The 16,186-nt window shown below is 42.4% G+C and overlaps 1 protein-coding gene across 1 annotated transcript in view; it reads left to right on the forward strand.

The window, feature by feature from the left end:
• The window catches only part of ITPK1 (inositol-tetrakisphosphate 1-kinase), a 256,870-nt gene that overhangs the window by 144,973 nt on the left and 95,711 nt on the right, over positions 1 to 16,186 (forward strand). The window contains exon 3 of the mRNA XM_045014140.1: positions 4,042 to 4,167. Coding sequence (XP_044870075.1) covers positions 4,042 to 4,167 — 126 coding nt within the window. The remainder of the gene's footprint in view (positions 1 to 4,041; positions 4,168 to 16,186) is intronic.

Genomic DNA, 16,186 nt, shown 5'->3' on the forward strand with positions numbered 1-16,186 from the left:
GGTTGTCACAAAGGACCGTTCTGATATCTCCTTAATCAGAGGGGACAGAGCTACAGTCTTGGTCTCCACTACTCCTCTTCCCTCCTCCCACTTTCCAAGCATGAAAGATTCACCCATAGCACACAGGCTTTCCCTGCTCAGGATAGACTGTCATTGGGTAAAGGTCACAATTTTGGATTCTGTCACCAATAGATGTCAGGTCAAGTTAGAGGAGTTTTGGCATCTAAAGATGTGGCGAGAGATGTTTCAACAATGGGTGTGTTAATCGGTTTATACAGAGAGTCATTTTAGGAGGAAGATGAGGGTGAATGGAATGGGGGTAGACTGAGGTGAGGAGCAATGACCAGAAAAGTCACAAAGATAGCAGTACACAAGGTCTGTCCACCATTAAGAGAACAGGATGGTATTAAGACTTCATTTGATTCAAATGATAACCCAAACTATTTCCAAAGACGAGCATTACGCAACAAATCCAATTGAGCCTCACTGTGAAACACAGTATATTGTATCATGTACCAGGAGCATTTAAAAAAAAATTGAAACAAAAGTAGATTTTTAAACATTTAGAAAAAATAGCATTTCTTCTTTTGCTAAATCTTGCATTTGCCGTTGATGTGTCTTTTGAGTGACCAGATCCCGATTTTCACTCAGATGTGATTTTATTTTTAAACACAGCATGTGGGGTTGCAGGCAGGGCCAATAGAAATTCATGGAATTTTGCCAAACATTTGTATTATCCACAGAATACAGAAAAATCACCAATGTTCTGCAGAAAAAAATTAAACAAATTTTGTTTATTGGAAATTAACTCCCTATGCTCGCCTGTTCCCTCTGCCCCTCCAGTAGCTACTGTTGTGCGCTAAGGGAGACCTTTAGCTTAAGGCCTGGTTTATGCTGAAGGACCAAAGTTCCTTATGTAAGTTCGGCATGCGTGTGGTTTATCTCTAGTACTTATTGCTTTCTTCAGCACGTGGATTTGTAACACCTTGGAAGCATAGTCTTGGTATTTTGCATTTGCTACACCTTAGCAGCTCACACTCTGCATGTCCCTCATTCCTCTGTCGTTCATTTAACTAATTTTGCTGGTTGGATGAAGAAATCAAGTGAAATTGATATATTCTAATAAGATCCCCTCTATCAAATGGAGGACATATCAAATGGAGGTAAATGGGCCGCAGTTGCAACCTAAACATTTTCACACTGACGATGGTAAACATTTTCTCTCACTTTCGTTGCCATGGCATTGATTCTACTTGAAAATAAACCTTTGGATGGTCATGTCAAATGCAAGGAACAGTTGGAGAAGGATACTGAAAGGATCAGGAAGAAGGAGGGTTCAGATTCCAGCTGACAAGCACTAACTCGTTGTTTATCTCAGCAGAGACCATCAGAAATTTTATGCTAGCCTTTGTCTGACTTGTGACTGGAGCTGATATTCCTCTTGAAAAGGCTTCATTTTTCAAGGACTTTTTTATGCCAATATACAAAGGAAGGTGGAACTCTTCCAAATCCTGAACAGTTTAGAAATGTTTACCTTCCGTGGCTCTCACTAGAAGACAGAGAATTTACTTTTTCAAACAGTCTGATCCTCAGGTCCACATAATGTTGGATGAAACTACTGATTGTGTGGTTGAAATGTACTCGCTATCCCTTCATCCTTAAAGAGCCAGTTAAAGCGACCTCGTAAGCACTGAATTTCTGGACAGAGTAAACTATTAGAATGTTGAATTTGGTATTCTTTGTTCATAGAGGAAGAAATTCAGATTGCTCCTTGCTGGGTGTGTGTCCTAATGCCATCTGTCTGACTTGTGTACAATATGTGCTTTGTTTCCATTCTGAAAACCTGCCCATCTTTATTTGGCGACACAAATAACTCTCATACAGAAAGTGTTTTGCCTGATGACACTGTGCTCAAAATGCATGTGTGAGCCTTACAGGCTCATTTATATTATTGGGTCATGGCTGGTACTTACTGATGGGGAAGATTCTCTTTTCATTTTCTGAGTTTGTCCTTACAGTTCCAACTGCAAGGACAATAGAAATGTAGAGGACTAACCAGTCTGGCCCACTTGTATGCTTCTTGCTGACTGTCTTCCTAGCTAGACTATCTGAAGATGGATCGGTTTAGATGTCTGCACCTCTGCAGGGATTAGGGGTTTCAGACCTAATTGAACAGACCCTTTTATGTTGCCTTTTTTATGTAAGCGGTGATAGGCTGCTGTGGAAAGTGTCAATCTGGAACTGGAGGTTTTGTCTTGTCTTGTCTTTCCTTCTTTTCTTTCCTTTCCTTTTCTTAGGCCTGGTCTACACTGGGGCGGGGGGTCGAACTAAGGTACGCAACTTCAGCTACGTGAATAGCGTAGCTGAAGTCGAACTACCTTAGTTCGAGTTACTTACCCGTCCTCACGGCGTGGGATCGACGTCCGCGGCTCCCCCGTCGACTCCGCCACCGCCATTCGCGGTGGTGGAGTTCCGGAGTCGACGGGAGCGCGTTCGGAGTTCAATATATCGCGTCTAGATGAGACGCGATATATCGAACTCCGAGAATTCGATTGCTACCCGCCGATCTGGCGGGTAGTGAAGACGTACCCTTAGTAATTGAAGTTCTAGACTCAAAGCACCGACTGCTTTTAGAGAGAAGCATAGCTACTCATTCAGCATGGATCCTGGACTAAGTAGTAGTTCACATAATTTGGACCCTGATCCTGCAAACAGTTGTGTGTGTGTGTGTGCTTAGTTTTACTGCTGTTCCTAGTCCCACTGAAATTAACAGCAGTACTCACGGTAGGAAAGTTAAGCATGCACATAAGTGTGTGCAGGATCACGCCTGTGAACAGAACTCATACCCATCCACAGTTAAAACTCTGCAAGCACCTGGCTATTAGTCTTCCATCTTGTGCGTGTTCATTCTCGTATGTTTCAGATGCTTGGTGGACAAACCAGGGAACAGCAGAACCTACGTTAGATGCCTCAACAGGAGAGGTGCTAGGGTGCTCTTTGTTGTATGAAGATCCTTCAGGACTTTCCAAGGTCCACCCCTCTAGACGACCTTAAATCTTTCTTATTTTATAAATCTGTTGTACGTTGCTGTACGTGGCATCTTACAAACAGACTTGGCCCAGTCTTGTAGAGATGACAGTTGTGTGTTCGAAGAGAACATGAATGATGTATGCGCGTGTCTGAAGAGTAGGCTCGCTTTCAGTTTATTGTGCACACATCTTTTGATCCTGCTTTTTTTTTTTTTAAATCAGTTCTGTTTGTGGTTTTACAAGCTAACGTTGTTTCATGTGCTTAAATACAACGGCGCTGGTAGAAAGAGATTGCACAGGCCACTATCTTTTGACATGTGACTAACTTGTCAATATTGATAACTTGGCATCGTTGTTAGAACACGAGACTGTCTAGATGTTTATGCCGAATGAAATTTTCCAATCCCCTAAATGACTTAGACGCTGAAGTCGCATAGACACTTCTGAAAATTCTACCCAAGATGCTCATCACCGGGTGGCTAACCTGAATGCTGCTCCTTGTGGTTATTCAGAAAAGACCAAAACACAACATGGTGAACATGTTTCTTTTAAACGTATCAATAAATGTCATTGGCTGGTTTCTTAAATATATGTACGGTGGCACAAGTGAGTTTGGGGGAGGGATTTGAATGAGGAGAGGGTATGTGCTGGTGCCCTAGCTCAGAAAGGGCCCGGTGAAGCTCTTCGAGATCTTTGGACGAAAGGTGCCTCGTAGTGGTTTGGGTGCTGATGCTTGATATTGGATAGAACCTGTTACTACAGAAACCTCTGTGCAAAGTTCGACTGTTCAGCTGCCCAGGGAATAGGTACTTTCCATGCATTTCTCATGGATGAGATTAAAGCAACACCTCAGTACATTTGGAGTTCAGTGCCAAGAGTGATGCCCAGAGCAACACATCACACTTCAGGGAAATACTGTTGACACTGAGAACTGAAAAGGGAATGGTGGGGGGGATAAAGAATTTGATTATGGCTGTCGTAATAAGTTTTTCTTTTGTATGGCTTCCTCCAGCTTGACCTTACCAAACCAATCGAAGATCAGGGCCCGTTGGACGTGATCATACATAAACTGACAGATGTCATCCTTGAAGCAGACCAAAATGACAGCCAGTCGTTGGAATTGGTTTACAGGTTCCAGGTGAGTGTCATTTTTCACAGCCCTTGTGCACTTAAGGTGGAGGCAAAAAGCAGAGCAGGAGGCTCGGCTCTTAGTGTTGCCAGTTTAATCCTTTTCCATGGAGTAGGGACACTTGACTAAACCAGCTCCCTGTGCACTGCTGCTCACCTACTGAGAGCTCCGGGAAAGGTGGCTTTATTGAGCTACACTGGATGCCATAGCTCTGGGTAGATTTTACATTGTGGAGGTAAGCACTGCAATGCCCAGTTCACCCCTGGCGTCCTCCTTTCATCATCCTAGAAACATTGCTACTATCTCCAAAGAGGAGTAGGTGTCTGTAGGGTTTTCCCCAGATCCCCAAAGACAGCCTTGGGCCAAAGATACATAACTAAACAATTGAAAATGTTTTTTTCTTGTGCCAGATTTCTCCCACTTCGGAGGGGTGCATAGAAATTCTTACTTGGCTTGTCCCCAAGCTTTCCCTATTGAGGAAGCCCTTGCTTTCTCTATCCCCCCTAGATGTATGATTCATGCAAAGCAGAGGCATTGTGAATTTTTCTGTAGTGTTCTGTCTCCGGTTGAGGAGACTTTTATTTATTTCTCCCCGGGAAGTTTACAGTATAGGTCAGATATGCAGGAAAGCCATGCAGACACGTTAGTGATGAAAATAGTATCCAGAGAGCAGGTTTTTCCAAAGACCTCCTCTCATCAGTAATGAGAATGCTGATGAGTTCACAGCTTTAAAAGGAATTGTTTCTAGCTGGTGACTTTGAGCAATGATGCATGTTTCTCTTTCAAAGAGAGAGGCAACATTCAACACAGCATCACAAGAAATTGCTGTGTATGCTGTTGATATCAGTTTTAAAAACCACAAAGCTTTGGCAGCTTTACACTCCTAGGAAAGGGTGTTCTTTCTGCTCTGCTTAATGAGTTACAAAATCTTCCTGCTTCTCCTGCTTTGGACAAACTATTACGCAAAATAACAAGTTTGATTTGCAGGGATAGCCCCTCTAGTTCTGATTTGTTGAGGAGAAGACAAATATTTATCACAGACTAAGAGAGATGTCCATTACTTTTTGCGCTTGGAAATTGTGGGAGTTACTGAGAAGATTTGGAGGTGGGCGAGATTTCAAATGCCTCTCCCTGGCACCCATACAGCACTTGACTTTCTCAAACATCAGCTAACTAATTAATCCTCACAACACTTTTGTGTGAGGGAAGTATTATCCCCACTCTGCAGATGGGGAAACTGAGGCCTAGCCATATCACTGGACGAAAGCTTATGCTCAAGGTGGAGCATGCTAGGGATTCAGCAGGTTGATGATGGACTCGGCAATCCGTTGCTGAGATTAGGGAGTTACAAAATACAGGGTTTGGGTTTCTCTTCCTCCTCAGCATATACACAGGCAACCTCAAATTGCAGACCCAGAAGTTCAGGCAAAAGACAATTGCCCGAAGATAACTAATTAATTGTAGAAAATTCGAGCTGTTAGAAAAGATGGAGCATGTGTACCTTTGTAATTCCTAAGGGAAAGGGAAGATCAGAAAGGGTTTCCAGCATCAGATACTAGCAGAGATCTTCATCAGCTGCTGTGGAATCCACAGGAAAGAGAAAATACGTGAAACTAAGCAGTTTTTATTTATACATTTGCACGAGTGTATGTATGTATATAAAATATGGAGAGATTTCGATGCATTATTTGTTTGCTTCACTGATTTTTTTTTAACATATATAACAAATACTGTAGTTTAGATTAATACCTAATTTCCTGTGGAGAAAAGTAGCGCTTGACCATGATATTAAACTGAGTTACTGTCTTGCAGCTCCTGGTCCCCACATTGCTGCTGCTGAGACTGTATCACTAATACAAACTATTCTTTTTGGGGACCACCCAGATGAAAGTCAGTTAAATAAGGGAAATCCAAGTTTTTTTTATTCCTAAACCAGAACTCTTAATTGGTGTTCTTGTGCACAAGAAGGTTGTTCTCTTTGTTCAGTGAGCTCCGTGTATTTAACAGATCTTAAATAAATAAGACAGTTTCTAATTGTTGGGTTTTGGAAGGAAGGGCACCATGAGTATAAATATGGGGGAATCTTTTCTTAAAGCTGGCGTCTAAATACCAAGATGAAGGATCCAGTATCAAATAAACAAAGCAAAGGAATATGCACTCTGTCCTTAATGTGGAGACTGAGAAGTTAATGGGGTGCTATCTTGTATATGTGGCTTGTGTGTTGCAGAGCTGGGGTTGGGATGAAGTGACATCCTCAAGTTAAAGCCCTTGCTTTAGTTGATTTGTTATATGCTTTGTGGTATTTTTAACATCATTCTATTGTATCTTATTACCTTTTTTTTACCACTGGAATAATTAAAAAAAAAGAAAATCCCTCTCCAGCCCCTGCTGCCATTGACCGTATAAATGTTTTGTTAAGAAAGTGTCAGGGGAAGTGATACGACTCATCTGTTGAGAATACATTTAATCTCTGGTCATTTCCAGAATATAAACTGTGGGTTCATACTTTAGCTCCATGACCAGTTCCTTGCTACCTCTTGATCTCATTACTTGATCGCAGCTCCTCAGTTATCCTGCTCTGTGAGTTCTCTACTCCCTTGTTTGCCATCCTTTCCAATGCCCACTTTGCTAAAGAAGATAGTGCACTTTGCGGACCTCCAGTGGGTGGGCTGAACAGTCATCACCTATTACTGTGTTAAAGCACATTAGGCTGGAAACCTGACTCCTGGTGTTGGAGCTAAATGGCTTTTTGGTTTATATTTTAATGACTGATTTACATGTTGCTCAGACTACACTACAGCCTTTGCTGTGCTGACAACCGTCTGTATATACAAGCTAGGTTATTGTAGATAGTTTAACAAATTAGGACTCAGCATACTGTTTTAAATAATTTAATGTTTATTCATGGTACAGCTAAGAACCAATAGGTATAATGCTCCTGTCTTAGTATGGTAAGTGGGGATATATATACTCGGTAGTGTCAGATCTGTTTGCAGAACTGCCTGACTTCAGCTATGTAGTAGCTAAGTGATGGTTGCATTCAGAGCCTGTGTTCTGCTGATGTATGCTACTGGGGCCTTCCATTTATATATCTGCAATCAGCTGCCTATTATACATGTGAATGCCATATGGTCTCTTTATTTCATTCCTAAATTGCTAAATTGTCAAATTACATTCTTGAGCAAAGTTGTCAGCTCAGAACTGTGCATCTGTGTGAGGGAGATTTCTTTCTCCCTCTCCTTTGACTCCCCTTCTCCGGGCTGTGTTTGAACCATTAATTATCCAGGACCTGTGATCACCCCAATGTACTCAGTATTAAATATCTCATAGCCTAGTTAAGTCCCTCTTTGTAAAACCTGGGAGCAACTCTCTCTGAACTGTTCAAATGAATCCCATGAACAAGGGGTATTGGTCCCTGAGGTTATTCTACAGCACTTGATATCTGTACGTGTGGGATGCTGGTCACCCAGCATTTTACTTCTCCTTGGTGGACCACATGATCTCAAACATCTGTCTAGAGGTTTGAACAAACAGGAGAGACCTTTGTTGTTTGTTGGTTTACATCTCCCCCAGCTTCCCCTCAGCCTGATACGTGCTCCTAAGCATTTCTTTGGAGTTTGCAGTGTCTCTTATTGACTTGGTCTTAACCTCATGCACAATGTAAAGTAATGGGCCACCCATCAAATCAGTGACTGTAACTGAAGATCCGTTTGAATCATGATTATTAATGTATAGATGTGAGGACACAGTCAGTGATCATTGCAAGTTGTATGCAAAGTACCAATGAAGCACTGGCTGAGGAATGTATAACTTAACATCAGGTTCTTATTTGTGGAACTTGCATCATAATGAATTGCTCTTGTGCTGGATCGACCTCTGCTATTCAGTTCCATTAGTTATTTTCACAGAGCTGCCTGTCTCCAACAACACTGCATTCTTCTGACAGGGCAGAGAGCAAATTGACAGCCTGTCAACTTGGTTTTCTTTATCTAACTTCAATATGTTTATGTGGACCAGGACAAAACATAGCCCAGAGATTAGATAACATAACTAGATGTTAGGGCTCATGGGTTCTATTTCTAGATCTGCTTATGTCTTGCTGTGTGGTGTTGCTGTCACTGTCTCGCTATGCCTCAGTTTAACCCTCTGTAAAATGGATTTAATATTTACACCATTGCTGTTGAGGTTTAATTAATTGTAAAGTGCTTTGAAATCTTCTTATAAGCAGCACTATAGAACAACAAAACAGTATTACGATCTTTATTAAGTTAATTTAAAATAGTCCAATAATAAGTCTGAAGTAATTTACCATAATAGTCTGAATTAGGATTGTGTCAAGTGCTATTGAAAGAAATCTGCTACTTACTCCTGTATCTGAGGAATATGCCAACATAACTGTAAATAATGCCCTTTGCTTGCCAGCTGACATATTAACCTATAACAAGACTTGTTCATCCAGGCTACGTGTGGTTAGAAAATGCATTTTGTATTAGTTTTCCAGACCAGATATTGGAGACTGAGGGGAGTGTCAGTGAGCACCTCCTTAGGTCAGATAAAGTATAAATCCACAAACTGCTATCTCCCTGTATTGGGATTTAATGTATAAGATTAGCTGAATGAGCTACTTTGCTAGGAGCCTTATACATTGGATGAAAAGCACAGTATGAATGTTGAATATCCTCATATTGTGTAAAACCAGACCTGCAGAAGTGAGGAGTCAGGGGATGTTAGTCAATTAGTGCACTAGACTAGCATCTCTAGAGTTTAAATCCTAGATAATGTCACTGGACTATCCTAGTCCTCTATTTGTGCACTTCACCTAACTACCATACAGGTTTGCTCTATTCACAATGATTAACCGTCTCTGAAAGTGTTTCCGGAGGGCTTCTGCAGGCCAGGACTGAGGAGCATTGACCCAGCTATGTGTGGAAACTTGCTAAATGTTTGTCTCCAGTTACTGCCTTTGAGGCCTTCATTTTTAGTAGTATTAAAATTAAAAATAATAGTGGAAAATCAAAAAATGCATAAAAGGAACTCGCTGTGCTCTCCTCTTCCCATGCCATTGTTTCTTGGTCATTCAGTGAAGTTAATATCTAATATAGCTTCTCTTTTTGATATAGCTTCTCTTCTGCTTCTTGCAAAGCAGTGTGACCTCATGATTATGGCACTGGACTGAGACTCCAGATACCTGGGTTCAGTTCCCGGCTTGGCCAGTGCTTTGCTGGGTGACCTTGGGTGAGTCACTTTTCATAGATCATAGGTGAGGCTACAATTTTGTCATGGATATTTTTAGTAAAAGTCATGGACTAGTCACAGGCCATAAACAAAAAGTCACGGAAGCCATGACCTATCCCTGACTTTTACTAAAAACATCCCTGACAAAGTGGGGAGGGAGGAGGGTCCAGCACCCTGCCCCCTCCCCCCTCGCAGCGGCTGGGAGCTTCAGGGACCCCATTACCCAGTGCCTGGGAGGGGTCCCCCTGCTGCCCTGTGGGGCTGGAGCTGGGGGCAGGGTTCCCCTACCACCCTGCAGAGCTGGGAGCCTCGGGAGGGGTGGGGGGCCTGCCACCTGTGGTGGCAGGGAGCTGTGGGGGGACCCCCTGCCAGTGCTGAGCAGCTCCAGGGTCCCTCTGCCGCCGTTGGCTGGGAGCTGCTGGGGGCTCCCCCTGCCCATGGCTGCTGAGCAGCTCTGGGGTCCCTCTGCCGCCAGTGGCGGCAGCTGGGAGCTGCAGGGTTGAGGTGGCAGCCCGGCGCAGCCTGGCTGCTCGTGGTGACTGGGCTGCTGTGAGTCCCCAATGTCACGGAGGTCACTGTAAGTCACAGATTCTGTGACTTCCGCAACCTCCGTGACATAATCTTAGCCCTAATCATAGGGCTGGAAGGGGCCACTGTGATCATCTAGTCTGACCTCCTGTATGATGTAGGCCATAGGGCTGCCCTGAATTAATTCCAGTTTGAACTGGATCCTGTCCTTTAGAAAAACATCTGATCTTGAGAGAAAAATTATCAGTGATGGAGACTCCACCAAAACCCTTGGTAAAGTGTTCCAGTGGTTAATTACCCCCACTGGTAAAGTTTGCACCTTGTTTTTAGTTGGAATTTGTCTAGCTTCAGCTTGCATCTTATCTTTTTTTTTCTGTTGAATTGAAGAACTGTCTGTTATCAAATTTCTGTTTCCCAGGTAGGTACATTTATAGACTGTGATCAGGTCACTCCTTATCCTTCTCTCTGTTGAACTAAACAGATTGACCTCCTTGAGTCTGTCATAAGGCATGTTTTCTAATCCTTTAATTGCTTCCCTCCCCATGCCTCGTTTCACATCTGTAAAATGGGAATAAGGATACAGACCTCTTTTGTAAAGCACTTTGAGATCTATAGACAATCTATATAAAATCTAAGTTGAATTGTTTATTATAAGGGGATGCGCTTGGTTCTTTCCCTCATCTCTGACGATAACTCTACTATGAGTTTGCAGTAGCTCTGACTGGAATGGGCACATAGAGGCAAGTTACAATAGTAATACTGAAATGCTTTTGATTAATTGAACTCAGAGCACTTCTCAGATGTAGAAACTGAGGCACAGAGAAGTGATGTGACGTGCCTGTGAGCAAATAAGTTAGCAGAGCCAGGATCAGCTTGTTTCCTGACTTCTTGTCTAGTGTTGTATCCACTGGACTGTGCTGCTTCCTGCTTGTGGTTCTATTAATAAAAAAAAAACCCAAGTCAGGGTGGTTTGTTTTTTTCTGGTGAATGAGATACAGAGAGTGGAAATGCATCTTAGCAAAGTTCTGAATGGTAGTCCATCCCTTTATAAACCAGGCACAGGAACCTCTGGAATGTGAAATAAGTAAGCAATAAGTAAATATTGCTGACTTAGACACACCCTCTTATCACTTGCATGTAGGAAGATCTCACCATGGCTGATGGCACCATTTGTATGCTGCTCACTGTATTAAAATACATACACAATGCTTGGCAGGGCAGAGGATAGTGCTGCCAGTGCTGAATAGCGTGCCAGAGAGACTGTTTAGAGAAAGTGCTCTCGTGTTCTCACAGAGACAGAGGAGAGTTTAGGGGAGGGAGCATAGGAGGGAAGCAGAGTGATAAATATCTCTAAATCTATTGCAAGCCGTTGAAAATGGACAGAGAATTATGTTCCCAGGGAGTAATAACTCTTAAGAGTCAGTTTATAGAGAGAGTCAGTTTAAAAAGAAATCAATGAACAAATTTAAATATGTACACTGATGAACCCCACAGCTGAGCTATTTGAGTGTATGTGACTGAGCATACGTGATTGTGGTATTTGTGACCTCCTCGCTATTGCATTCAAAATGGGAACTAGTTTCATTCCCTTTTTGTTCAGTAACATGGGGGAAGAAACTCTGATGATCCTGAGCAGACCAGTCAGTCAGGTGTTTGCAGTGCTTGATATATATACTTTCCAGCTAGCCAGTTGTCCTGCTTGTCATAGGTTTTCTCCCCCACTTGGAGCTTTTGGGTTCCAAGATGGGGACCTGCATGAGCTCCTCTAAACTAATCCTAGTCTAGATCTGGTCCTGCTGCCACCAGTTACGTTTAAAGTGGATAACACACTGCCTGTTCCCCCTAAAACTCTCCCTGGGGAACACAGATTCAATCTCCCTGAATCTCAACCCAAAGGGAAGCAGCCCACTTCCCCCCTCCCTCTCTCTCCTAGCCTACTCCGGAGAGATACACACCGATTCAACTCCGTGAATCAAACCCAGGAGGAACTCACTCTTCCCCCCTCCCCTTCCCCTGAATTTCCACACGAGAAGGAATTAACCAAGTCCAAAGAAAGAAAAGAATTTATTAAAAGAACAAAAAGAAAGTACACTATCTCTGTAATACCAGGATGGAACAATACACAGAGTCTAACCTATAAACCTGGAGAGAATTCCCCCTCCCCCTTTCTTTCTCAGTAAAAGCAAAGTAACAGCAATAGAAATAAAGAGATTCCTTCAGCAAAACACACAATTGCAAATGTAGAAATAAACTTATAATACTAGTACGCCTTTCTAATACTCACTAGACTGAATAGATGAAAAGTATTGCAGAAACCTGGGAGGACTTGATTAAGATGTCTGGACTCCCTTAACTCCCAAGAGAGACTCAACTCAAAACAAAGAACACAGAAAAAAAAACTTCCCTCCACAGAGATTTGAAATTATCTTGTCCCTGATTGGTCCTCTGGTCAGGTGTTCCTCAGGTACTGCTTGTTAACCCTTTACAGGTAAAAGAGACCTTAACCCTTAACTAATTGTTTATGACACTGCTCTTGAATATAATTTTCAGGGTAGAAACTGTTACTGCTGTTCTAACAAACTGGATACAATGAACTGGAGAACAGTGCATCCTTTATGGTGTTATGAGAAGAAATTGGATAGTCTAAATTTGTTACGGCTCTTGAAAAGCTTATAGCATCAACACCCTTATCTCTGAAAAGAGAAAGGGCCAACCTTTGGTTTACCACACTAGGTGTGTCTGTGGTCCCAGTGATTAAACTACTCCAGCCCAGTGGGTGCACACTGCTGATGGACTTGGAAACCCCTCTGCCTTTCCCTCGGACTACCTCTAAGGTGTGCTCTCACTTCTCCTCTTAAAACATGGCCATTTAAACTGACTGAAAATGGTGAGGACTATTCGCTTGCCTCTGAGGGGCTTGTAGCTGAAGAAAAAGACATCGACAACTGACTTTCCACATCTGCTAGATGTGTTCTCCTACAGATCTCCTACACCTGAGAGATGGTGTGACCGGGATCCCAGGGGGAGCACGCTGAGATTGCTTTAATTAGGGCAAACTGCAAAGAATGGGCAGACAATCCCTCAAAACTGGTGGTTATTTTAATACCTAGATTTACCAAGCCAGCAACAAAACAGCTTCTGCAACACCTTACTGGTTACCCAGAAGTCAAAAATACAGTTTCCTTAAAGCAACCCAGTGTTGAGCTCCCACCCAGACGGCCAAGGCAAATATGCCGAAGATGATTGAAAATCTTGTTTATCGTATAAAAGTTCTACCAGTTCAAAAGGATCAGACACATTACCCCCCAGATAATAAATATTTTAGATTTTACCCAAATGCACGCTTACAAACAGTTATTAACTAAACTAAAATTTATTAAAAAAAGAGTATTGGTTAAAAAATCATTATACATAAAGACATGACTAGAGTTCTTGGGTCAGTTCATAGTAGAGATGGTGAGCTTTAGAATTGCAAAAAGTCTTTTTCAGAATTAGTTCATTAGGTTATAGTCCAATGTTCAAATATTTAATATCAGAGTGATCCAGAATGGAACTGGACACCTCAGGCATGTTACTTAAACTTCCCATGATGAAGCGTAAGCAGATGTGAGATGAAAGGATCAAGGCCCAAGATTTCTTTATATTGATCACTGGCATGCTATGATAGCCTCTTGTCAGCAGGTGTTCCTTGGGTGTTTTTGAAGTAACCTCCTATTTCCTAATCATTACTGGTAATTAGCCACATGGATTAACATAAAGCAATTGCCTATCTCCCACCATTTACAGGTAGTTTGCTATATACTTCAAAGAGAAATTAAGACAGTGATTTTGCTACAGTCACAGTTCATTTAAATGTTAACATCTTCTTTTGATCTCTGAATTAACATAATACATGGATAGACAGGAACTGTTTGGTTTCATTGTCAACCCCTAACAATATATGTGTAAACACACAAAAAACCCACAATCATTATCTACATATGTCTTTAAAGGTTGAATCTGGGTCAATACGCCTGCTAGTAGTGTAACCCTTTTTGGCCCTGTGTCACAGCTAGACTTCTGCCTGCCTCGTTTGAGTCTGTAAAGGTGTGCTGTGCAGATGGGTCCCGTGCTGCAAATTGCCCTCCAGTGTGTTAGTGATGAGGGATGACTACCTAATGATCTCTACCCATCCTAAAAAAGGGACCTGATCCAGGGTCCAGTGACATCAGTGGAAGTGAACATCTTGGGCACGGAAGTCTTTCCATTGACTAGGCTTTGTATCAGTTCCTTCATTCTGGGAGGGTAGAGATCACTAGTGAGTTGTCACCCCTGATTAACGTTGCATTCAAGTTTTAGGGCAAAGATGTGAGTGAGAGCTAAAAACTGTTCAGCTGACCTCAGAGGCCCTACGTTTTGGTGGGTTACTAATTGAATTACTTATTGGGGAGAGCAGTTCCAGGATGCCTGGTCCTGCTACCATAGTGCCTCATCAGAGGAGTTAAAGGAGCAAGACACTGCATCTGGAGTAATTTTAGGCCCTAGAGTTTTTCCTAGACAGAGTAGGACCATTTCAGGTCTGCTGCAGAGATTGATCTAATGTGGAGGGAGTGTTGTCTGAATTGTCCACAGTCGTTTGTGGTTCCTGTCTGACTGATGGAAGCCAGGAGCAAGAGAGAGAAACCAAGCACCCCTACCAGGTCAGGCTGAGAATACATAGGCTCTCTGAATGCTACTGCAATTTAAATGCTGATGCTCCAGTGAATGTTTTTTGCTAGCAAAAAATCCTCACGTTCCCCTGCTTCTATGTTCCAAGCAAAGTTTATGACTCTGACAAACCAGTGTGTCTGTTTTATCGTGTGTAAAAGGCTGTGACTAGGGAAACCTCATTATGTTCTGATTAGAAGAGAATACTGACCAGATGCCTGTCTTGACTATACAGGGACTTGCGCAAATTTATTCACTGGAACTCCATTCTAGTTTGACAGATTCAAGACAATAGTGCATATGGTGGAAGATCCACAGGCTTGTTTAATTTGTCGTCCAGAGCTGCTTTTTGTTAGCAGATTCTGTTAGATCAGCCTTGTGAAAAGCTAAATCACCTCCCCTCCCTACATGCAGGTTTCTGTTATCAGTGAGCATTTTCAGTGTATAAACTTTACTTCTGGTTTGGTTTTTATAGTTTCTACTGTCTCTCCTTCTGAATCCTCTCACCTAAACTTTGCCAGGAGGAGCTGGTGCCCTTGTTTCCCTATATTCCTAGACAATGGGACCTAGCTAGAAAATTTTCTTGTGTTTTTCAGACTTCTGTTCCTGCTGGAGCAGTTGCTTTCATCAGAAGTCCTCACTTGTAGTGGAACGGCAGGTTTGGGACTTCCTTTGGGTGATAATGCCAGTGGCTTTCTCTGCTAATGAATGGGCAGGATGAAATGTATCCCTTCTTTACATACCAACCCATCACTCTTCTGCACACTCCCAATCTCCAGCCTGTGCCTTCAAAGTTGCAAGGCAGCAAACTCTTTGAAAGGCAAAAGTGATCTTCTGTCTTGGCTTTTGTGTAACACCGGAAAATAAGAGTTATTGAGGAATTAGAGGGAAACAACCAATTTGTAGTCTAGTAATTTTTTAAAAAGTTGAGCTAAAAATAGTTTAAAATACTACACCTGCTTCTGAGTCCACCTACCAACGTTTGTGGTTTTACAGACACTTTTTCCCATTTTCTCTCTCACGTCGTATGTGAAAGACACTCACCCACCCTCAGGTGAAATTAACTTAGGGGTCAATCTTGCAAACACGTATGTGCATGAGTATCTCACATGCATAAGTGTTTGCAGGATTAGACACCGAGCACCAGATTTTTGAAGATATTTAAGCATAGGCGCTGACCCCACCAATCAGCACCTCTCCCTCCCTCCCAGCACCTACTGCCCGCTGCAAAACAGCTGTTTCACTGTGTCAGGAGACACTGGGGGTGGGAGGGAGTGAGGGCGCAGCGTGCTCAGGAGAGACTTGGGCGGAGCATCCCCCTGGAAAATTAGAAACTCGGCACCTATGTATTTAAGTGCCTGAAGATGCAGATCCAATGAGAATTTGGCACCTACATTTTTGAAAATTTCAATAGGTTCTTAACTGTATCTTTAGGCAGGCACCTAAAATATCTTTTACAAATCTTGCCTTGACTTGCTATTCTGGGAAAAACAATGAAACTGATTACTCACAAGGTTGCTGTCCAATGCACAGTGAACTAGAAAACCACAGAGGAATATATTTTTCTTTGAGTTTCTAG

This window comes from Mauremys mutica, chromosome 4 (assembly GCF_020497125.1).
Source record: "Mauremys mutica isolate MM-2020 ecotype Southern chromosome 4, ASM2049712v1, whole genome shotgun sequence".
Classification (NCBI taxonomy): Eukaryota; Metazoa; Chordata; order Testudines; family Geoemydidae; genus Mauremys; species Mauremys mutica.